Source organism: Sorex araneus, chromosome 9, assembly GCF_027595985.1.
Source record: "Sorex araneus isolate mSorAra2 chromosome 9, mSorAra2.pri, whole genome shotgun sequence".
NCBI classification, from domain to species: Eukaryota; Metazoa; Chordata; class Mammalia; order Eulipotyphla; family Soricidae; genus Sorex; species Sorex araneus.
In genome coordinates, this window is record NC_073310.1 from 33,553,505 (window position 1) to 33,578,671 (window position 25,167).

Sequence of the window (25,167 nt, forward strand, 5' to 3'; positions counted from 1 at the left end):
ATTGTATGGCTGAAGCTCAAACATGAAAGCTTTGTAACTGTATCTCACAGTGATTCAATAAAAAATAATAATAAATAAAATGGTGACTGTGCTGAAAGGAGACTAGAGACTGTACATGATGGCCACTCAATACCCCTATTGCAAACCACAACACCCAAAAGGAGAGAGAGAGAACAAATTGGAATGCCCTGCCACAGAGGCGGAGTGGGGTGGGGGAGGATGGGATGGGGGATGGGAGGGATACTGGGTTCATAAGTGGTGGAGAATGGACACTGGTGGAGGGATGGGCTCTCGAACATTGCATGAGGGTAAAACAAGCACGAAAATGTGTGAATCTGTAACTGTACCCTCACTGTGACTCACTAAAAAATCAATAAATTATAAAAAAAAAATTCAAGTAAAAAAAAAAAATAAAGTGATGAACTAGAAGTAACGATTGACAGTACTGGTGGGTCTTGCGCACCCTGGTGGTGGTGAGGTGCATTCAGCACAAAGTACATTAATTGTAAGGCATACGCATGAACTAACATTATTGTAACTGTGTTACCTAAACCATTTACTTCAATCTTTCTACACTTGTGGACCAGTTCTGGTCCATGGACCAGTGGTTGAAAACCACTGATGTAAATTTGTAATTTTTTTTTAAAGAAGAGAACACATGAGGGCATTTCTGGGATAATAAAGCTCTAACTTTGTTTTCTTCTGTCTTGAAGTCTACATGGCCCCAGGTTAACCACACTTAATTTCCTCACTTCTACAGCTTAAAAATTAATAAGCAAATTTGACCAGGCATTAGGAAAGTGAAAATATTATAAATATAAGTTTTAGAAATGAAAACCAGGATAACTGAAATCAGGAACCCAGTACACAAGAACAAAAGTTTAGAAACAACATAATTAGTGAAAGACAAGTCCCAAGAAATTATTCTGATTAGTAGAGATGACTAAAATAAAAATGAATTAAAAAATTTAAAAATAAAGTGAGTTGGTCTATATAAGAGTCAGAAGAAGTACAGAAGAATAAAAAAACTGAAGAGTTACTCATATAAAAATATTACAGAATTTATAAAACAATCCTTTGATGCTGGAAACTGAAATCATATGTAAAATAAGTTTTGGTGAAACAAAACACCAAGTCACAGAGATCTTAAGAGCAGCCAGAGAAAAATGGTACTTATTACAATAGAAGCAGCTAAGTTTAATGAAATTGTAATTCATAAAGTTCGAACAATAGAGGCTTCTATTTCTAGCAAAACTAACTTTCAAACATGAAAGGATAAAGCAGTTTTTAGACAAACACAAATAAGGGTTTATTATAAAAACGACTTCGTTATCAATAGGCCCTACTAAGAAAGATCTTCCCTGAAATGAATTTTATAAAAGAAAATGATCTATTAAGAACAAGAGTAACAAAGAGAAGTAAAAAACGAAAGTAATTATGAGAGGTCAACGAGCATCCAAAGCAGAGGTTCCCAGACTTATTTGGCCTATCACTTCCTTTTCAGAAAAACAATCACTCAGCACCCAGTGGAAATCTACTGTACGTAAACAGAAAGCCCCCATCCAGAAACACAAGGAGGAAGAGAACAAGCGGCTGAGCAACAGGCGCCAAGAGGTTTAATCTAGAGGACTTGTATGTGACGTCAGGCCTGAGAGCCTGTTCCTCACCATGATACTTCATATTACCTTTAATAAAAGTGGTACAATAGGAAAAAAAACCATAAATTATATCCACCTTGAAATCTTTTACATAGCATGATTTTTGTAAAGTACATATAGGATCTCTTAGTCTTTAAAATTTTATACAGTATTGACAGACTATTTTAAAAATCCAATCAACGCCTTCTAATTCCTTCAAAATTATATACTAGAAATATATGAATGATTTTTCATGGAAAATAGTATGTGTCTTTTTAAGATTATTAAAACTTCCATTTAGCATGGTCAAGAATGAAGACAATGGAGGAATAGATACCTCATGAAATACATCAGGATTCCCAGGATTAAAAAGTGAGGGCAAATTTTCTTCTAATCCTCGTACTATTTCTGGCCAGACAGAATTCACCCAAAAATCATACCCAGGAACAGTACTGCCTTTTTCACTGTAAGATAAGAGCAAAATTTCAGTCAAATATACTATAACCTTATATTTACAAAGAGCAAAACTTGACTGTAGCATTTTTACTAAAAGTTTCCTGTCCCAAAATTTACCTGCCTTTTCAAGTAAAATCATATTTATTAATGAGTTCCAAGACCCAAAGGTTCACATTTCAATTCTCACCTCACATTTAATCTAAACATACCCTATGTTCTAATTCCGATCACATAACAGGGAAAATTAGTATCAAGCACAAGAAAAAGTTACTGTATCAAATCACATTGGTATAATTTTCTCCCTGACTTAAGCAATACCAGATCTCCATTGAAAAAGTAGTCTAATCACAAAAGAAATCTTTGTACTCAATCTTAATTATCATTGAACTCAAAGACATTATAGATTATTTTAATTTACCAAATGCTAACAGCTTTGTGATTATAAAACCACCTCTAAAATTATTTTCAGTTCTACAACCCTGTGACTATTTCATGGGGTTGGAGTGATGTTAGAGTGAGCAGGGTGCTTGCCTTGCATGTCGCCAACCCAGGTGCAATCCCTGATACCCCAAATAGTCCTCCGAGCCAACCAGAAGTGATCCCTGAGTGCAGAGCCAGGAATAAGCCCTGAGTATAGCCAGGCATGGCCCCCAAATAAAAATAAATAAAATAAATTTTATAAATAAAATTAAAGACAACCAACAATTCAATACATCTTCCTTTTAGCAAAAACTGGGAGTTTTGTAGCTAAGCCGTTGATGTCAAGTTGGGAAAATATTTGGCACACATTGTTCATCATACACGAAGCTGCATTCTTCACAGCAACAGGAGCTCAGTTAAATACAACTGCAAAAGGTGGTATTTTGTAATACAAAATTAAAATGTTTACAACAATGTTTCTTCTAGTTTTCTAATATAAGTGCGTGTCTGACTTACCTGTTACCTCTTACTTTTGTTGGTTTGTATGTTGGGTTTAAAAAAGACAGACTAACTATATACATATATGTATATATACAAATACTATATAGTATAATATACACTATATAAAATATATATTCATATATATATACATATACAGTACAGTAAATCCATGCTTGCACGCATCCAACAATGGTTTGATCCCCAGTACTGCATCCACCAGGAGAGACCCCTGAGCACAGAACCAGTAGTAAACATATAAAACAAGAGCACAGGCAGGTATGCCCCCAACACCCACCCCACCCTCGCCACACACACAAACTAAACCCACAAACCAAACCAAACTAAGAGAAAGCTGTACTCTACTGTCACAAAGAGTTGTCAAATGTAAGATAACATTGGTTTGTCCTTCCTCCCTGGCCGCAGGAGCTTAGGTTTACTGGGTTACACCCATCACAGTGTTCCTGAGACACTCCCATTCCTCTATGTTTACTGGAATAGAGCTCTAAACACTTTAGGTTTAACACTGGCATGTTCGTTCTCCCTTGCCACAGGGAGCTTAGGTTTATTGGGTTACATCCATCATAGTGCTCCCGAGGCACTCCCATTCCTGTGTTTATCTGTAACGTCTTTGCTATGCTCTGCTTCCCCAACCAGACAATAACCTTTATCCACAAATCAGACTCTGCTGACTTGTAAGGTCAGACCCCCTCTAAGGACTCTGGATTTATATTTGTAAGTGAAATATTGCTTTTCTCCTTCCCTCCTGTCCTTTTGCATAGTTTACGTCAGAACAATGTCCTTTTTGTATAGACACAGGAAGACAGTTAATGCTATACTTTTGTAACTTAGCAGTGAATTGACTTCGAATAATACTTACTCCTGGGCATGTTTTCATGACTTAAGCCTCAGTTGCCCTTAGCTCCTAGCACCCCAAAAGCAGGGTCCCGACGAGGGACTGGATGGACCCAGGGCAAGCTGTGAGCTACCCTGGCATCGAAATGGGTCAGGCTAAGCGTCGTAATACTTAACTCCAAGTTAAGAGCATGGTAATGGACAAATTCTGTCATGATCCAAAGAGTAACAACTGGATTAGGACCCTGCTAGAGTTAGGAAAGACTAATCTGGCCTGAGCACTGTACTCTGGGATCTATAGCGAGATGTCCCCACGAGAGCCACCCTACAGCTTACGGTATCTCTTACTGTGCCCATACAAAATGACTAATATTATTAAGTATTAAAAAGTAGAATTAACTCTTTGCCATCTTGGGCTCATGCAGAGGCCGGGGCCGAGAGGCAGAAATGGCCGGAAGGCTGTGGTCAAAAGCCATTTTTGCTGGCTACAAGCTCGGCCCCCGGAACCAAAGGGAGCACACGGCTCTTCTCAAGATCGAAGGCATCTATTCCTGCAATGAAACCGAGATCTACCTGGGCAAGAGGTGTGCTTACATCTACAAGGCGAAGAACAACACAGTGACTCCTGGCGGCAAACCTAACAAAACCAGAGTGATCTGGGGAAAGGTGACCCGCGCCCATGGAAACAGTGGCATGGTTCGAGCTTAGTTCTGAAGTAACCTTCCTGCTAAGGCAACTGGTCACAGAATCCATGTGATGCTGTACCTCTCAAGGATATAAACTTACTGAAAAGTAAATAAAGTAAAAAAAGTAAATAAAGTCTAGATATTTAAAAAAAAAAGTAGAATTAAGATGAATGTTTAAATGGTTGTTGAACTAAGTAAAGAAGTAAAGGAGAACCCCCCACCCCCTTTTTCTTAGAAGAGCTTCCCTTGGAAGGAAGGGCTTTCGTATGTTGATTGTGCTACCTGAGCTAGGTGTAGTTACTCTCCCGATGCTTGGAAGGTGGACACAAGACCAAGGCTGCCTCAGTTGCCCTTAGTTCCTAGCACCCCCAAAGCAGGATCCCAATGAAGGGATTTGGAAGGAACCAAGGCAAGCTGTGAGCTACCCTGGCACCAAAAAAGGACACACCAAGCACCATAAAACTTAAAATAAGTGGACAGTCCTGGACAAATTCTGTCATGACCCAGAGAAGTGACTGGACAAGGACCCTGCTGAGCTTAGAAAGGCCTAATCTGGCCTGAGGACTGTAGTCTGGGATATATAGCAAGATGTCCCCAAGAGAGCCACCCTCTAATGTATCTCTTACTGTGTCCATACAAAATGACTAGAAATATTATTAAGAAGTAATAAATTTAAGGTGACTGTTTATATGGTTAGTGGACTAAGGAGAGGAGAAACACGTCCCTAGATGATATTTTCGCCCTAGAGCAGATCTCCTAGTGGAATAAGATCTCTGTCTTAGAAGAGCTTCCCCCAAGGAAGGGCTTTACGTCTGTTAATTGTGCTAACTCACCTACGTGTATCTGCTACCTCATCTGCAGGTGACTGTTCTTGATAACTAGGCTGTGAGATGGGAGTGGGTGAGACGGAAACTAGACTGGAATTAACTTCAACTGATCACCAACCAGCCTGGCCCTCATTTCCTCCTTTATGCATCCATTGGCGGCAGCCAGCCAGGTTGGGGACGTGGCACATGGCCACTGAATAGTAGTAGTGGGCCCACGCACTTTTTTGAACACACGGTATCTAACTGAACTGGAGTTTCATGTAAAGTATAAGACAACAGAATGAAATCGAAAGTTAAAAGCTGGGGCAATGAGGAACAGCAGAAGCATAAAATACAAGGTGAACAAAGGAAGGGCAAGTGCTACTGTGTGGCCAAAGACCAAGTAGTATACTAAAGCAAAGTGCACAGATACAGCTCCAAAAAAGGAAGGTTTTCCTTTATAAACAACGAAAACCCACTATAGATTGATGAAAAAGACAGTTTGCATCTCTGAATTTGGGATAAATGTGATTCCCCAAAATAGAGGCAAATAGAGGGAAATAGACGCAAGGAGCCCTGCAGAAGAGGTCCTGTAATTCTGGAGAAAAGAAGGCAAAGACCTAGATTGGAACAACGCTAACATGAAAAATAATAAGGTATCTATGGCATGTAACTAGAAAGTCCTGAAAATTAAGAGGGAAAAGTGAAGATAACTTAAACCACAAATATAAAACTTTGAATCAAGCTGAATTAATATTTACAGACAATGACTTTAGAATAAGCTTGACGTCAAACTTGGTACAGGAAGTCAATGTAAATAAATAAAAATAATAGCTTTTGAATTCAGAGCTTTATCATGGCTTTTCCTTATTTATAAAATGAGGCTAATGATCCCCATCTTAGCACTTTGCAACAATTCAGTTGTAAAGTACGGATGTAAGCAGTTCATACAAGCCAGTCAATAACCAGTAGTGCACTACCAGCTAACTAGTGTAATCACTTGAACTGATAGGAGTTCCAAGCATATCACTTTAAATACCTTGAGACAGCACCTCCTGTGACTTCTCGAAGAAGGTGGCAATGGTGAGGAATAAACTCCAGAAGTTTATCATACATCATCTGAAGGCCATTTGGATAAGATTCAACAAACTGCTCTCCAATTACCTATTAAAGGAATATCAGTTTTTAAAGCATGGAGGAGAAATATGTACTATAATGACAAAGAATAAAGAAATTATGCAAATATATTTTCCATGTTTACTTTCCTCCTCAACTGATATGTTTTTAAACAGCAAGGTAAATAGTAATTGTACCTAAGGCTAGTTCTTAGGACTAAGCACACATAAGGAAGGCAGGTTGTGTGGGAGAGACGAATCTGAAGCCAAAAAAGCTAACTCGGGGCTGGAGCAATAGCACAGTGGGTAGGGCATTTGCCTTCCACGAGGACAACCGGGTTCAATTCCCAGCATCTCATATGGTCCCTCGAACACTGCCAGGAGTTAATTCCTGAGTGCATGAGCCAGGAATAACCCCTGTGCATCACTGGGTGTGACCTAAAAAAGCAAAAAAAAAAAAAAAAAAAAAAAGCTAACTCATCTGTTTCCATTAGAGAAAAATGATGAATCCCTATGACAACTATTTCTACTACCTTTGATTTTTGTCCTTCCTGCTATCAATATTCAGATTAGAGGAAGGTTTGAAACATGAAGGATGGAAGAAAATATCTTTTATTTTACTTTATTATTAATTTATGTATGTAATTTTTTTTTTTTGGTGGGTAGATTTTCTATCAAGAGGTGAAATGACACAATAAGCATACAAATTTAAGTTTTAATAAGTAGCCTTGGTGGTAGGAAGTGTATACTGGTGAAGCACTGGTGTTGGGACATTGTGTTACTGAAATCCAATCATAAACAACTTTGTAATTGTGTCTCATGGTGATCCAATAAAAATAATTTTTTTTAAATAGAAAAAAAGTAGCCCTAGGTTAAAGTCACTGAAATCTCAAATATTTCTTTAACTTAAATATATTCAACTATATTTAGTTAAGTAAAAAATGTAAGCGACTATATACTTTTTGTAAGAAAAGAAATACATAGCATGTGTCTTTTTCACTCCTACAGAGGTAGTTATGAAACACAATGGATAGAAGAAACTTCTTAACAATATAAATCAAACTTTTGAAATTAACATTTAAGTTTCATTTCTATTATTCTGATTCAAGTTTTCCCTTTTAAAAAATGGAAGACTTTCCAGTGGGAGCAATAGTACAGTGGGTAGGGCACTTGCCTAGCACACGGCTGACCTGGGTTCGATTCCCAACATTCCACATGGTCCCTTGAGGAATGCTAGGAGTAATTCCTGAGTGTAGAGCCAGAAATATCCCCTGAGCACTGCTGGGTGTAACCCAAAAAGCCAAAAAAAAAAAAAAAAGGGAAGACTTTTATCCTAAAATAATGTGAGCAGGATGTTTACAGACCCTGAACGACAGCTACTGGAAGAAATTCTGCAAAACTGAAAGTGAGCTTTGAGGCATCTATGAACTTATACAACATAGAAGTGTCACTGTCATTTGTTAACTTGTTTTATTCTACCCAGTCATTCAAAAGCACTTTATTGAAAATTTACCTACCATAAAAGTAAACTCAAAACATTCTAACATATCCTCTTCTAACACAACCTGCATCCTGACTAAATTAATAGCTGGGTTATAGCAATATTAGAAAATGCTGAAGAGCATTCCCAACACCTATCATGCAAATTATAACCAAATGGGACCAATTCTTTCATACAAATGATACTACGATAATTATCAGGAAGTTCACAGAAAGATCTATTTTACTTTCTTCTATTCTTTGCACCTCATAAGTATCAAAGACAGAATAGAGCTCTATCAATGTTTGCTAAATAAACAAACCTCATCTATGTATGGTTTCACTAGTATCTGACCAACTAATGCCTCTGCATCCCGTGTCTTATCGATTGTGGCATAGGTCCTTAAACAGTGTCGTACTATATCAACATTGGACGTTCGAAGACCTTCTAAAAGAAGACTTTCCAATGACTGCTGTAACATGGCAGTAATACCAGCTATACGCTGCAAATATATAAATAATGAAAAAAAACAAATTAGGACAATTATATATATGCACACACACATATACACATGACCAATCTTATAATGCACGTAAATTAAACCTTAATTTTTCCTGGACAGCAATCACCCTCATCCTCGCAATCTTCTTATATGTAAATCTTTGCTTTATCAAAGGAGTTTAGAAGAAATTATAATAGGGAAAAGTTATTTTTCTCTGATGTTACATAGTAAATCTGACAAAGACCATAAATTCCATCTGTACATATAATGTGACATTCAGAACCAATTTCACTTTTGTAAGTCAGAGAAAATGCTTGTGCTCTTACACAATATACATAAAAATGTATAATACTTTGAAGGCAGGCACCCCCAAATTAAAAAAAAAAACAACTGAAAGAAAATATTAAAAAACATTAAAAAATCATCTTCAAATTCTGGTAGTAGACAATTATCAGGGGGCATATTACTAGGTTAAACCAAATTAAAATCTAAAACAACACTTACTGGTCTTACTTTGTCCATAAGAGGCATGCCTTTGCTTTGAATAGCATGAAACTGTAACTGGTTAAATTCAGTGGCAATTCTTTCCAAAATTTGTCCAGTCAAAAGTGGGCTAATAGAGATAAAAACAAAAATTTAATTACTAAAGTTTTCTTTTTTAAAAAATTTCTAAAAGAATCATTCACATGATCAACAATGGCGATGTATTTTGCATCTGTTGATGCAAACGCACAAAAGAATTCAATGCTTTTTGCATTTAACTTCTTTGGAGACTACTTTCCCATGGTCTCCTCCTTACTAGGCGAAAGCTAAAGCATCTTTTTCACTCTGAAATTTTTACACAGCATATTCTAAATCAAGGCCACTGATACTTCCTGGCATCGGGTCAGAAAGTAATCAGTGTGGGAAAATCTGTGTTTTCACCCATTTTCAGTTTCTACCATTCATTACCCTCTACCTCCTTTCTCTTGTTCTTTTGCCCTATTCTACTATGTATACTTATTTCTCTTCTGCAACCATCTCATTCTTCTCTTCTTCTAAAATACATGAAATAACCTGAAATATCCAATATTCTCATCTCAATAAAACTAGTCCCCCAGAAGCAATAAAAGGCATACCTTAAAATAGCTTAGTTTAAATTTAAGTAGTAAAAGCTTACTTTAGATATAATTGCCAAAGAGATTAAAATAGCAGTTAATCTCTAAGCCCTGGGTCCTAGTGAGAGGGAATTCTTTCCAAATCTGCAAGAGTGTAATGAATGTACATTTTATTTTCTTCTAAAACACATTGTAAAGTATCAATGATTTTTTTCCTTCTAAAACACATTGTAAAGTATCAACGCCATTCAAAAGAAAGCTGAGAGGCAAAAGAACACAGATATAAACCCTGAAGCACTTTGGGGGAAACAACCCTGTAAATGCAGGTCTTAAAACATACACAGTATCCTGAGTTAAACCTGTGGGAAAGGACAAGCCCATGAAACGTCCTGCTAAGAAAAGCACAGGAGTGAGTGGGAATCATAGAGCTAGGGAAATAACAGGTCTCAGCAGGAAATCTCCTGCCAGGGAAAATATAGGCCTAAGTGGAAAATATCGTGTGAGGGAGAGTTCAGGCTTAGACAGACATGCAGGGGTTGTGACACAGCTTGGCAGAAAGAGGCCTGTCAAGAAGGGCAGAGCAGTCTTAATGCTTATCTACTCCATGTCTCTCATGCCCACAGCTGCCCTAACACTTTATCCTTTGTTCTATGTATTAACTTGGGGCTAGTATGGTGTACTTGATGAGAGGGTGGAGGGCAATGGAGCACATATCACCCTTTGTTCAAGCTTCTGAAGCTACTTACTACCTTGACAAGCCACAGCATCTGCCCCAGGAATCAACCCTACTTGGTGAAGGTCAGAGCTGCCAATCCAATTGGCTTTGTTGCCACCTCCTGGCCTTTTTCTCAGGCATTCTGTGTCTGTGTCTGATGATCAAACAGTTAAATGATGAAAGCAATTCACATCATGAGGAAATTGAAATGCCAGATGGAGTCCCTCAATATCTACTTAGTCCTGTATCTAAAGCATACAAGCTCATTTAGGGACAGGGAAAACAATACAGGGGCAAGAGAGCAAGACATGCAACCAATCCTGGTTTAATCCTCGGCCTCCTGAGTACTGCAGGATATAGCCCTAAGGCCCTGGGGACTCTCAAGCACAGCTAGGGTTGTCCAGTGGTTCCTGGCATCATAGGGCTTGAGCACTGAACCACCCGCTGGTTGGCCAAGATTCTCCGTGACTCCCAGAAGTTCAGCTTCATATTTCCGATACTCCACTGTCCAGCTCCACACATCCCACCTTTCCAGGAGAGACAGCACCTCATCAAATTTCACACAACTCACAATTTTTACTTCTGATCACTATGTAAAGACAGGCAGGAAGGAAAAGAGCAATTCTCACCATATTTGCTCAGAGAAAACCAATGGAGAAAGACACATAAAAATCCACTAAGTTTAATGAGCAAAAACAGTAACACAGAAGACACTATTATGTACCTAAAGCCTTTGTAATTTTAGGCCATCATTCCAACATATCTTTCAGAGGCACTGTGCTTTCAGTGGAAGGTTTTTTATCTTTGGATAAAAATATAAGTCATTTAAGTATTCCGTTGAAGGAAAAAACAGAAATAGGTAAAAATAAAAAGGAAACTGGGAAACAAATATCATAGATGCTCACGGAGGGCAAGGTGAAAGGGTCTATCAATGCTGCTAAAGAAGCAGGACAGATTTGGGCTGTGGCAGATTATCTAACATTGTTTATAGATGAGTGACATGGTGGTCAATATAATTCAAGGTCTTATTAGACCCTACAACACATGTATGAAGTTCTACTATATGCCTGATGCTGACTGGCAGTATCTTAATGATTACCAGACAACATTGCAAGAACAGTTATTATTACCCTTATTAGTATAGACACAGAAAGTTGAGAAACTTGATGCAGGCTGGCCCGCTGGTACCTGCTGCTACAAAATTGTACTCTTTTCACCAATACTGGTACATCTACTCAACTGATTTTATGAGTCATTCATATACCTAGCTGATCTAAAAATCAGTTAACTAAGCAGGTATAGAATTGTCACGGTGTCATAAAGGAAACAGTTATCTTTTCCCTCGCCTCTTAAGCAGTGTACACGGTACTCAGAGGCCATTTTCTAGTGACATTTATCCAACTGGGTCAGGTGTTGAATGTGAGGTTCCAAAACTGTAGTGCTGACTGAGTCCTGTTGTGCTGGGGAAGACCAGGATCACCTGTAGCAGTGCTTGGAAGCCTCCATGGATATTTCCAGGAATATTTAGAGGTCCATGCAGTGCCAGGGACTGAACCAGAGCTGGGTGCATGCTCTGCATACTCCTTGGCCCCCATCATTTTTCTCTGACAGCTTTTTCCTTCCTGTTAACAAAATTCATCTATAAGTACCCTACACTTTTTTTTTTAAAGAACTATTATTTTTTTTATTTTTTTTTAATTAATTAATTTTTTTTGGGGGGGGGGGTCACACCCAGCGATGCTCAGGGGTTACTCCTGGCTTTGCACTCAGGAATTACTCCTGGCGGTGCTTGGGGGACCATATGGGATGCCGGGGATCGAACCCGGGTCGGCCGCGTGCAAGGCAAACGCCCTACCCGCTGTGCTATCGCTCCGGCCCCTATTATTTTTTTTTATAGTCAAGGAGTCTCTATTTTTAAACAAACACCCCTCATGCCATAAACTCCTAGGAAATGGGCTGCAGCAGCACAGGCTCCTTTCCATTGCTTCTCTGGGTGGAGCAGGCTGGCACTGCAGTTGAACCCAAGTCTCTTCCTCTTCAGTTTCCTTCTTTTTTTAATTATTTTCCCTCACCCATCTCAGGAAGCTGTGTCGACTATTAGAGTGCTTAATATGCTTATTATGAACATTAATTCTCTTGGTCAGAATCTTGCCCTTGCCTTGTTTGTTAATGACAATGCCAACAGCATGTTGGGTAATGCTGTAGACTCTTCTAGTTTTACCAGATAACATTTGTGGGGCATTTCTCTTTGGACAGTGCCCATTCCCTTTATGTCTACGATATCACCTTTCTTGAATAGAGATCATGTACGTGGCCAAAGGAACAACTCCATGTTTACTAAAAGACCTAGAGAACATATAGTAGATGCCCCTCCTCTTTCCCTTTGTGTTGGTCATTTCTGAGATTTTTTTTTTTTTGAATTACATTAAAGGATATTAAGACTTAATTTGGATTTTCTTTTTTCAGGAATGAGTTCTAACCCTACAATAATTATCCTTTCAGCTTGCATGTGTAGTTTTAATTTATGTAATGTATAGTAAAAAAAGAAAACAACAAAAAACTTACCTATTAGCTTCTAATGCAGATGTTTCTTTAGAATTTTGAGAATTTAAGATTTTTTCAATTTTCTCAACTGATCGAATAACTTGTATAAGCCTCAACACACACATCTATAAAAATTAAAATTAAGCAAAAACAAAAGTTACCGTGATGTTTAATCTTTTTTTTTTCTACAGAGCTGTTCATGATTAGTCATACAGTATTCCAACACCCATCCCTCCACCAGTGTACATTTCCCAGCACCACTGTCCCCAGGTTCCCTTCCATCACTCCCCCCTCAACCAAGATATTTAATGTTAATTATCTTACATTCCCATTCTAAACACTGGAAAATTTAAGAAAATAATATGGCCAATTTAGAATACTTAGAACATTCTACATTTTGAATATTTTTATTTAACACCGAATTCCTGAGAATCTTAATTTTGCTTTCCAGAGCCAGCATATATTAAAAATAAAACTAGGCTTTTTTGCTTTCTCATGTTATATAGCTTTCATTTCTTCTTTTTCCTCATCTTAAATGAACTTTTTATTGGCCCTACATTTATTTTCTTATTACCATTTTCCCAAAATTTAGTTTCTGATACTGTTTATCTTTTCAATTTACATATGTACAACACACCTATCTACCTAATTGTCAACTCATTAAGATGTTACACAAAAAAATAGTATCAAAAAGGTTGAACAACATTACACAAAATCATCCTTAAAGGACAAAACAATGAAGTCCATCATTAAAAAAATCACTGAATTACAGTTATGAGCTAGATATTCTTCTAGAGATCTGAGTGAACAAAGCACGTACTCCTGTTCTTGTGGAGCTTACAGTTTTTCCTAGAGATGCACATTCATGAAATTTTGGGGGCAAAAGCTAAGTTGAGACCTAAGAGATAATTAAACTTCTTAAAAGTGGCTTCTCACCTCTAAAGTTTGAAAAATATTGCAATTAAATTTAGAAAACAGTGGACAGAATATCAGGCTAAAATTAGAAGTCTTGAATTCTAATTCCAACTTTGCCATTATACCAACATGAATTTTAATTAAAAAAAAAATAACACTGTGCTGCTGCATAGGTATTAGAATTAGGAAGAAACATACTACTTTTTCTAAAAATAAATCTGCCACAGGATATTGAAAGCATCCGATATAGAAAGTCACACCTACTCCCCAAGTCTGCAATAGGAGAATCTTCCTTTTAGGGGTGCTGAGAGACTCGATGCCTATTAAACTGCAAAGCATTTTTATTAATATTAGTTATTAGGAAATATGTGAAATTTTAAATTTGTGAACACTAATGACCTCTAAAATTTGTCCTATAATTTCAAATAGGTAATAGGACATTAAAGTAAGCAAACATATACACATGCAAAAATGTAAGTAAAAAAAGTTTCATAAGACTGAGAACTATGAGAGGACATAGCTTAAAAAAAGACCAATGGTACCATGATTAAATTAAGACCTAAGAATAAGAACAAACAATATTATTTCATCATTTAAAAATTTACCACAACTCTCATATTAATAAGACTATAATCAGACCAGGGTAGAGAAAGATCTGGTTTCCAGCTCTACCTCTAGACCTCTCTGGTTTTTATTAGGAACTACTTGTCTCTAAAGATAGTGCAGACCTGCCTTCTGCTTCCTCTCTGCATACATACCAAAAGTAAAATTATGACAAAGGGAGTCCACGTCTTATGACACATAAATATACCTTTTTCTTCCTGATGTCCTCTTGTTTAAACATCCGTTCATCTACTGCCCGAATTCCTTCACTAACAGATGACCTAAGACTCTTTAAAATAATAAAGGAAATATAAAAATTGTTTTGTAACATTTTAAACTTTACACATTAATTTAGCTCACAAAATTTTATACTATTTATAGGTTACTATTATACAGACAGTGATATAAGTACAACACATCAGGTACAACTAAAGGTGATCATAACTTGGGGACAGATGACATATAAGGGAAGTTCACACAAGATTAACAGTCAAAAGAATTTTTGAAAAATACAATGAATATTATGGTAGAGAAAGAATAATCTGAATCAAGGCATAGAAAAATTTAGCAAAGGAAATGCTACTTGGGTTAGACTATGAATCTGTGTTTGCAGACATGAAGATAGGAATTACTAGACTACAAAAGTCAGAAATATAGAACTGAGTACATCATATCCAGAGCTATGAGACAGACATCCCAGTGTGCTACAGAATTTATTTTGGAGACTAGAAATGAGGTCTTTAAGACTAGACTACACATTTTAGAGAAATAAAGATTATTTAGGCACTGATATATCACTATGAAGTGTTGTCATAGAAGGAATACTGAAAACCAAAAAAGAAAAAGAACAGCCAGCAAAAATGATTAATAAATCCCAGTTTGAGATGAATATTCAAACCAAAAAACATCAATGAAAACAAAGAAAAATTTAGACAAATCATAAAATCCTAAAGAATAAGTCCATTAATTTAATTCATTCAATAAACGTTAGTGAAGTACCTATTAAGTATCACACACTCTGAATATTAATGAAGATTTTAGTGAACAAAGCTAAAATCTTAGGTACAGAGTAGCTCAGCTTTTAAGTTCTGATCAAAAGGAAGCCAAGTTCTGCTGCTGAATATGAAAGGAGACTATGTAAAGGTATTTGGTTGGAGACAAACTACTGCCTGAAAAATGTGTATAAAATCACCAACTTTAAAAACAAAAGTTATCCATCTACTGGAGATGACTTCCATATAAATGAGATGGCACTTAACAACTTGAAATCTGAGATACCCTTCTCTTCTCCCAACATTTATTTGCTGGGGAGAGCGGTTGGGGCCACACCCTGCCAAGCTCAGGGGATATTCTGGACTCTAGGCTAAGGAGTGAGCCCTGGCACGAATGTATTCTCTCTGGTCCCACCACTAAAAATTAACAGCAATATCAAGCAACCTAACAGATCAAAGGAAATTTTAGAATAGGTGAACAAATATATCACGCTTTATGGTAGACTGTTTAGTATTATTTTAGGACTTACCAGGACCTCTTCTCGTAACTGTCCCAAGGGCACAGAAAGCTGGTTAAGGGCTTTGTCCATGCCAACCTAAAGGCAAAACCATGTCAGCACAAATACAAAACAATCAACAACAATAGTGAAGTATATGCTCTGTGACAAAAGCTGTACTAGAAATAAATTCTTTCTGTACCACAAAAATGAACAACCATATGTTGCTAAATAGCTAGCAGAAATGTTAATTTATACATATGGACTAATAGTCAATAACATTGAATTGCATATTTATAACTTGTCAAGAGTAAATTGTAAAAGTTCTTATGACATCCTCAGAGAAATCTGAAACTTTGTATGATGAGGGACAATAATTAGAATTACTGTGCAGATCTACTGTACAGAAATATGTACAGTATGCTGCAGATCTGAAGCTAATATATGTGAATTTACCTCAATAAAAAATGCAAAATAAACAATAGAAATGCTATTGTATCATACACTTTAAAAAAATCTACTTATATACATAAAAAAATTAAGGAAATTCTTGATAAATGAAAACTTCCTTATACAAAAGTTGCCTTCAGATAAAACTGTAAATGCGTTAATGAGATGTGAATAGCTATTTGCATAAAATTTATAATACTTGGCCAGATGATGAAAACCTGTGAAAGTCTGATGGCTTATATTGCCCCTAGACATTATTTTGATCATTTTGGAATCCAAATAAAATAGCAGCACTGTCAGCAGCACTGTTGTCCCATTGTTCATTGATTTGCTCGAGCGGGTACCAGTAATGTCTCCACAGCGAGACCTGTTACTGTTTTTGGCATATCTAATATGCCACGGGTAGCTTGCCAGGCTCTGCCTAGTGGATGGGATACTCTTGGTAGCTTGCCGGGCTCTCCAAGAGGGACGACCTGGTTGACTATGTGCAAGGCAAACGCCCTACCTGCTGTGCTATCGCTCCACTTGCCCAAATAAAACAGAACAAAAAATAAATTTTCTGGATTTCTAATCCCACTGGAACATTGATCTCACTGGCATATTTCCCAAAACTAAATATAACTCATTCATTTTAATGATTCTTGAAACTGCCATGAAGATAGTTACTTCACCAGGAAAACAGATTATAAGAAAAAAAAAAAAGTTCTTTTTTTTGTGTGTATTAAAACAAAGCCTGGCAAGCTACCCATAGCATATTTGATATGCCAAAAACCGTAACGATAGGTCTCATTCCCCTGGCCCTGAAAGAGCCTCCGATCGTTGGGAAAGACGAGTATGGAGAGGCTGCTAAAATCTCAGGACTGGGAGAAACAGAGATGTTACTGGTGCCCCTCGAGTAAATCAACGAGCAATGGGATGACAGTGACAGTGACAATGTATTAAAACTCCAACATTTTATTTTATTTTTTATTTATTTATTTTTTGCTTTTTGGGTCACACCCAGCGATGCCCAGGGGTTACTCCTGGCTTTGCACTCAGGAATTACTCCTGGCAGTGCTTGGGGGACCATATGGGATGCCGGGGATCAAACCCGGGTCGGCCGCGTGCAAGGCAAACGCCCTACCCGCTGTGCTATCGCTCCGGCCCCTAAAACTCCAACATTTTAGATAGCTCAGCAGCAGGTAGGGCAGGTAGGCTTTTGCTTTGCATGTGGCTAACTTGGATTTAATCCCATGCACACTGTATAGTGCCCAGAACCCCGCCAGGAGTGATCCCTGAGTGCAGAGCCAGAAGTAAATCCTGAGCACTTCTGGGTGTGGCCCCAAAATCAAAATCAAACCAACTCAAGTGTTTAACAAATAACCGGCATGCTCATTACTGATCATTCATATATATATATATTTTTTTTGCTTTTTGGGTCACACCCAGCGATGCTCAGGGGTTACGCCTGGCTCTTCACTCAGGAATAACTCCTGGTGGTGCTCAGGGGACCATATGGGATGCTGGGAATCGAACCCGGGTTGACTGTGTGCAAGGCAAACACTCTACCTACTGTGCTATCGCACCAGCCCCTCATTCATATTTTTAAATTTAACTTTCTTGAAGATCATTATTTGCCAATGTGCCTGCAACCTGGTTGTAGTCAGCGTAAATATCTGCAAGTAAATTAAAACGTTTTAAGAATAGTGGACACTTGCCCTTGTAAACTGTTCTTTTTTTTTTTTTTTTTCCGCTTTTTGGGTCACACCCGGCGATGCACAGGGGTTTCTCCTGGTTCTACACTCAGGAATTACTCCTGGCAGTGCTCAGGGGACCATATGGGATGCTGGGATTCGAACCCGGGTCGGCCGCGTGCAAGGCAAACGCCCTACCTGCTGTGCTATCGCTCCAGCCCCCTGTAAACTGTTCTTAATGTGAGATTTCATAGGATGAAAACTGATAAAAACACTATCATTACCTTTTACTTTTCACTAATTCTTAATACCTAATTTTATAAAAACTGACTCATATGGGCAAAAATTCTAAACAAAAATGTTTATCAATAAAAATTTAGTTTTTCTATTAATAAGGTTAGTAATCTCCAAGTTTAGTTAATCAGTGGAAAGATTTATAAAAACTCACCATATTGTTAAGAACAAATATGAGTAAGAAAGGCTATATGTATAAATATATAATGGAAGGATTTGTGCATTTGAGATTTACCAGGTTTGTTGAAAGGTTGACAAAATCTGCATAGTCCTTATTGATGAGCTCGACCATAGCTGTTTTAAGAAGTTTATAGTAGAGTTCTAGGTGTTCTCTCAGTTCTTCTAGCTGTACACGCTTTCTACAGTCAGACACAAAATGATCGACATCAAAATCTTCCTGAAAATTAAAAAAAAAATTATTACTGCATCATTTAACTCTATTTTTAATTTTGGAACCAGCAAGTATACTATTTTTCATAGTGACTGAACCAATTTAGATTCCTACAAAACAGTGCACAGGATACCTTTTTCTCCACATTCTTATTACTATCTTTCTTGATAAGTCACTCTAATGAATGGTAAATTACATCTCATTATAGTGTTGGTTTTGCTGATGATTAATGATGCTAAATATCCTCGTGCTCCTGCTGGCCACTCACATGTCATCTTTAGTCAAATGTTTTAGTCACTTGGTGGGTTGCTTTGCCATTTTTCTGAGGGTTTCCTTTGTTGGGCAAAACTATGTATAGTTTGATACAGTTCTACTTGTTTAGTTTTTGTTGTCTTTGCTTTTGGTGTGAAATCCCAAATACCATTGCCAAGACTAACATCAAGTTTCTTACTATCTGTTTTCTTCCACAAACTTCATCGTTTTGGTTCTTACACTCAAGGTTTTAATTCATTTTTAATTTTTTTGTGTGTTTGATGTAGACAATGGTTCAGTTTCATTCTTTCCACATGGCTGTGCAATTTTTCCAATATTATTTGCTGAAGAGGCTATGATTATCTTTACTCCCATTACAGACACATATGTTTGGAGGCCACACCTGGCAGAGCTTAGAGCTTTCTCCTAATACATCCAGTCCAATGCTTGGAGGTTGTTTCTGGGGACCATGCAATGCTGGGAATCAAACTCGGGGCTCCCACATGTAAAACATGTACTCCAGTCCCACTATGTGAGTTTATTTCCAAGCTCTTCATTCTACTTCAATTGATGTGTGTTCTATGGCTATATCTTACTGTTTACATTACTAAAGCATGGCGATATAATGTGAAATCAGGATAATCATGATTTGTGGCTTTGTTCTCAAGATATTTTAGGTTATTTGAGGTCTCTTCTGGTTCTGTACAAATCTTAGAACTGTCTGTCCCATTTCTTGAATAATGCTTTGGGATTTTAGTGGGGATTATATTGAATCTAGAATGCTTTAAATAGTACAGACAATTTAGTAATGTCAATTATCTAAATCTCAGAACATGATTTTTCTTCCCAGTTGTTTTTCCAGTTTTTATCATTAACATTTTATATAATTCAGTGTATAGTTCTTTCACCCCTAGGTTAAATTTGCAGATTTATTTTCTGATAAACTGTAACTGAAATTGCTTCATTTCTGGTAGCTCACATTTATCTTATTCCTTATTTCAAAGGAAATCAGACTTTCACTGCTAGCTTGCATACTTGTCATATGGCTTATCATATCTATTTAACTAAGTTATCATAAATTGATGGGCTGGAGTGATAGCGCAGCGGGTAGGGAGTTTGCCTTGCACACAGCCGACCCGGTTCGATTTCTCTGCCCCTCTCAGAGCCCAGCAAGCTACCGAGAGTATCTCACCCACATGGCAGAACCTGGCAAGTTACCCGTGGCGTATTCAATATGCCAAAAACAGTCACAACAAGTCTCACGATGGAGATGTTACTGGTGCCCATTCAAGCAAATCAATGAGCAACAGGATGACAGTGACAGTGATCATAAATTGATGCTGAATGTTGCCAATTGCTTCTGTATCTGCTGAGATAATCATATATTCCTTTAGTCATCATTTTATTAATGTTGTATCACATGGACTGATATGCAGGTGCTAAATCATTCATGGTTGACTTTCATACACGCATCCCTGGAATTATATCTTATCATGCAGTATCTATCCTTATATCATCATGTCCAGATTTCTGACTGGTACACAGTTGAGATTAATGAATATTATACTGAATAAGCAATTAGTGTCATTACCCTACCAGATCATCATTTTTTTTAACACAGTAATGTCAACTAACTGGATTTCAAATAGTCTCAACTCACTGAAAATCTGATATTCGGTAACTCCTCCCACAGTAAAAATTGCAAAGTATGTTGAATGAAACATAAATATATTCCCACAAAAAGCTCTCCACCCATCCTGTGTGCCAGGGAATTATAATAGAATGTTTCTGCCAAGGAAACACAAATTGCAAATAAACTTTATCTCTCTTTTTTTTTCTTGCTTTTTGAGTCACACCTGGTGATGCACAGAGGTTACTCCTGGCTCTGCACTCAGGAATTACTCCTAGTGGTGCTCAGGGATGGTGCTATGGGATGCTGTAATTGAACCCGGGTCAGCCACGTGCAATGCAAACGCCTTACCCGCTGTGCTATCACTCCAGCCCCTAAACTTTATCTCTTGATCCCACCTAGAAAACAAATATTGTATTATTTTGCACAGAAGACTTATTCAATATAATGTTCTACATATAAAATGGTTACGCTAGCACTACCGATTAGCACTACTGTCTGTACAAAACATTCAGGGGCTTAAGAACTACTCAAGAATATGAAATTATTGGCATTCTGGCCACTTCCCCAGTTTGTTCTCTCCCTATTCTTAAGGTCTATTGTAGAACTTAAATTTCTATTTTCTGAAGGTGCTTTAACCAAAGACACTATCAGTTCAGACTGAGAAAGATGGCAAGGTTAGTGAATCAGAAAGGATGTTGGTGATGGGAAGGAAGTCTGAAGATGTTAACACACAAGTGAAAAGTTTTCTATACTCTAAGATTCTTGACATCAAAACAAGAACACAAATCTTTGTGCAAACCTCTTCTAATGCATCTCTCTGCATGTACTCTTAGTTATCTCTTCTATCTTTGCTTAAGGGTAGCTCTGAGCTAAGGGGTGGAAGAATATTAGTTCAAGAATATTAGTTCACCCTGGACTCTCCAGTCATCCTAAAAATCATTTGTGATTTAACACATTAGTTCACTTTGGATTCTCCAGTCATCCTAAAAATCATTTGTGATTTAACACAAATATTGTTAAGCAGAAAGTGACTGAAGAAGAAGAAGAAGGTGCAGACAATGAAGACCTTAAATTGGTTCCCTTATTTGCATATATAAAAATGATTTGATTGGTCAGCCTAGGATCCCTTATTTATATAGTATAACCAATCAGATGAAGGAAAACTGCAAAGGGACAGGGATACATACACACACACACACATACACATCAGATCACTGTATTCCAGGATGACTCCTAGGGCTACTACTGCTATAATTGCTGATTCCATTAGTCAGCCTGAAAAGATGTATTCATGCTTTCCTTTTCTGACACAACAATAAAGACCGTAACTCTGAAGACACCTAGCAGTCCACGAAGACTAGACATCATTACTAGACAAGAGCAAAAATACATCTTCCCAGATCTGGATAGTCCACATACTAAAAAGGGATCTTTCCGTACCAGAAAGGATTCAGGTGTAAATATTATTTTTTTAAAACAGAATTTTAGAGAGGGGATCCAAAAAAGAAATTAATTTCTTTTTTAATTTCATCAAAAAGAAATTAGCTAATTAACCTAGTGAAAGGGAAAAATATTTATCAATTTATGGCCCTCAAAGGAGGCAGAACAGTAAAAGATTTAAGCTTACTATTCACAATCTCAGGGGTCAAACTTTCAACATAATAGCACCATAACCAGGTAAGTGGTATCAAAACCCAACACTAACAAATTAAATATATTTTTGCTTTATAGTTTTTTTTTGAAAGCTCTCAAGTGCCCTGCCCACTGTCCCATCATTGCAGCCCCCCTTTTTTTTTTTTAAATTTTTTATTGAATCACCATGTGGAAAGTTACAAAGTTTTCAGGTTTAAATCTCAGTTATACAATGCTCGAATACCCATCCCTTCACCAGTGCTCATATTCCACCACCAAGAATCCCAGTATAGCTCCACCCCGCCCCCTCACACCCCAAACCCCCCCATGCCCCTAGCCCCCCCACCCTAAGCCCCCCCCCCGCCTGTGTAACTAATAAATTTCACTTTACTTTCACTTTGATTGCATACAATATTTCAACAAAACTCACTATTATTGTTTGGAGAGTCTCTCCCCTAAAGTCAGACCTGCTGAAAAGGAAGCATTAGATAATTTGTTTTCCATTGCTGAGGATGAAGAGGTATGAGGTCGAGTGACCACACTTAGCGGCCTCTCAGTTTTGGGTTTCTGTAATTTAGTATTTTAGTAACTAAGTCCAGAGAGATATCTGCCAGAAGTTGCATCGTTGCCAACTTGTACTTCTCAGTTACATTATATTCCACATATGAGTGCAATCTTTCTATGTCTGTCTCTTTCTTTCTGACTCATTTCACTCAACATGATACTTTCCATATTGATCCACTTGTATGCAAATTTCATGACTTCATGTTTCCTGACAGCTACATAGTATTCCATTGTGTAAATATACCAGAGTTTCTTTAGCCAATCATCTGTTTTCGGGCACTCTGTTTTTTTCCATATTGTGGCTATTGTGAACAGAGCGGCAATGAACATGGAAATGCAGATGTCATCTCTACTATACCTTTTTGCCTCTCCAGGATATATTCCCAGGAGTGGTATTGCTGGGTCAAATGGGAGCTCAATTTCTAACTTTTTGAGAATCGTCCATATTGTTTTCCAAAAGGGCTGAACCAGTCGGCATTCCCACCAGCAGTGAAGGAGAGTCCCTTTCTCCCCACATCCACGCCAACACCGGTTGCTTTTGTTTTTGTGCAGCCCCTTTTTGAAATCTCTCAAATACGCGATTTTATTCCTGTTCATGATTTCAGACATTTACAAAACCATAGCGTCTGAGTTCACCTTCAAAGATAATTTATATAAAGCAGTGATATACACAGTACAAAATAGTTCAGGGAGGAGCGGGAGCAACTTAAATAATTGAAATACAAACGTGAAAAAAGGGATGGAATAAAAGGCCTACTCACTTCTACTTAAGAGGTCATGTGGAAATATTTTACAATGTCCCGTGTAGATCACATCCTTAGGGGTGCCAGGACTACTCCTGATTCAGTGCTCAATAGCTCCTACTGGTAATGTTTGGGAGGGCTATGCAATGTGCCAGGGATAAACCCAGAGCTCCGGGATGCAAACCATGTGCTTAAAAGTCCTATGAACTATATCCCTAGCCCTTAAATATACTACTCCTTTTTTTAAATGTTCTTTTTTACAGTTTAACGAGACACAAAACAGATTGGCAAAGTTCCTCCTGGCTCTCACTGGAATTTCCGACACTTCCACGACTGCGCCGGACGAACCTTTGTAATCAGTAAAATGCTTTCAATTAATATTTCTATTTTGTCATTCTATGCCCGACAACTGCAGACCAACCTTAAGTCCAGCTAATAAAGGTAAGCAGTGGGTCTCCGGCCGTACAACCCTGACCGCACCCGATCTCGTCTGATCTCCGAAGATCGGAAGCTAAGCAGGGTCGGGCTGGTGGGTGACTCGGACGGGAGCAGGAGAAGGAGGAGAAAGGTTTGCTTGTGTTATACCGCAACAAAATCAATGACGAGGATTCCAACCTTTAAAGGATCTCACGCCTGAAACTTTGTATGTGAAGCAAAAACTTCCCCTGACTCGACCCTCGGGGAGGCACAAGGGTCCCAAGAACCGTTGGGTGCATTCTTGAGCGCATCTAGGAGCAAAAGGCACCGATCGGCAACCAGCTCACTGTCTAGCAAGCGGACGGGCCATCGGACAAGCACGGCTTCACCGTCTCAAAGCCACTGAGCAATTTCCAAGACTTCGCTCAAGATAACGTGACTCTGGCGACCTGCTTTTCTAGGCTTCACCACGCCAAGTCGGAGGACAAAAAAGCCTCGCTGGCAAGCGCAGCGAAGCCCCTGCCAAGGGGTCCTGACTAGGGGCAAGCTTCGTGGATGCGGGTGTGTTGTGTATGTGTGTGTGTGTGTGTGTGTGTGTGTGTGTGTGTGTGTGTGTGTGTGTGTGTGTGTGTGTGTGTGTGTGTGTGTGTGTGTGTGTGGCCCAGGCCCCGTCAGGAGCAGCCGAGCTCAGAGACGCCCCACAGGGCAGGCCCCCCTCCGCCCGGCCCCGCACCTTCATAAACTCGTCCTTGTCGAAGCACAGGCTGTCCGGTCCCTTGGGCAGGTTCATCCTACTTTTCTGCATCCTGCCGGCCGCCGCTTCCCAGCGTCGAGATTGTTCTGAGCGAGAAGAAACGGGAAGCTGCGCACAGCTGCCCCTCGGCCGCAGCCAGTTTCCCAGGGACGGGCGCACCGCTTCCGCCAACATGGCAGCGCCCACGCCGCGACCAATGGGCGAGCGCGCCACGAGCCTCCTCTGCGCGAGGAAACCAAGAGGGAAGGCGGAACCGCTGCGGCTGCTCTGACCAGCGGTGCTGCCCTCGTCTGGGAGGCAGCAGAACTGTAGCCCCGCTGGGTTCTTGAAGCTAGCTCTCCAGTAGCACTGTCATCCGGTTGTTTATCGATTTGCTCGAGGAGGCACCAGTAACTTCTCTATTGTGAGACTTGTGACTGTTTTTGGAATATCGAATACGCCACGGGTAGTTTGCTAGGCTCTGCGATGCCGGCGAGATACTCTCGGTAATTTGGCGGGCTCTCCGAGAGGGGTGGAGGAATCGAACCTGGGTCGTCCTCATGCAAG

At 38.6% G+C, this 25,167-nt stretch overlaps 2 protein-coding genes across 3 annotated transcripts in view; one reads left to right on the top strand and one right to left on the bottom strand.

Moving 5' to 3' along the window:
• Nucleotides 1-24,781, bottom strand: part of COG2 (component of oligomeric golgi complex 2) — a 48,658-nt gene extending 23,877 nt beyond the window's left edge. For both annotated transcript variants that reach the window (XM_055147386.1, XM_055147385.1), the window contains exons 1-9: nucleotides 24,601-24,781; nucleotides 18,471-18,632; nucleotides 15,852-15,917; nucleotides 14,538-14,618; nucleotides 12,833-12,936; nucleotides 8,960-9,068; nucleotides 8,276-8,455; nucleotides 6,398-6,522; nucleotides 1,975-2,101 (exon numbers count right to left, since the gene is read on the bottom strand). In XM_055147386.1, coding sequence (XP_055003361.1) covers nucleotides 1,975-2,101; nucleotides 6,398-6,522; nucleotides 8,276-8,455; nucleotides 8,960-9,068; nucleotides 12,833-12,936; nucleotides 14,538-14,618; nucleotides 15,852-15,917; nucleotides 18,471-18,632; nucleotides 24,601-24,672 — 1,026 coding nt within the window. In that variant the 5' untranslated portion in view covers nucleotides 24,673-24,781. The remainder of the gene's footprint in view (nucleotides 1-1,974; nucleotides 2,102-6,397; nucleotides 6,523-8,275; nucleotides 8,456-8,959; nucleotides 9,069-12,832; nucleotides 12,937-14,537; nucleotides 14,619-15,851; nucleotides 15,918-18,470; nucleotides 18,633-24,600) is intronic.
• On the top strand, nucleotides 4,314-4,765 carry LOC101547900 (60S ribosomal protein L35a-like). The gene is given in 1 exon segment (XM_055147387.1): nucleotides 4,314-4,765. A coding segment is annotated over 1 exon segment (333 nt). The 3' UTR covers nucleotides 4,647-4,765.
• Nucleotides 24,782-25,167: the final 386 nt, after the last annotated feature.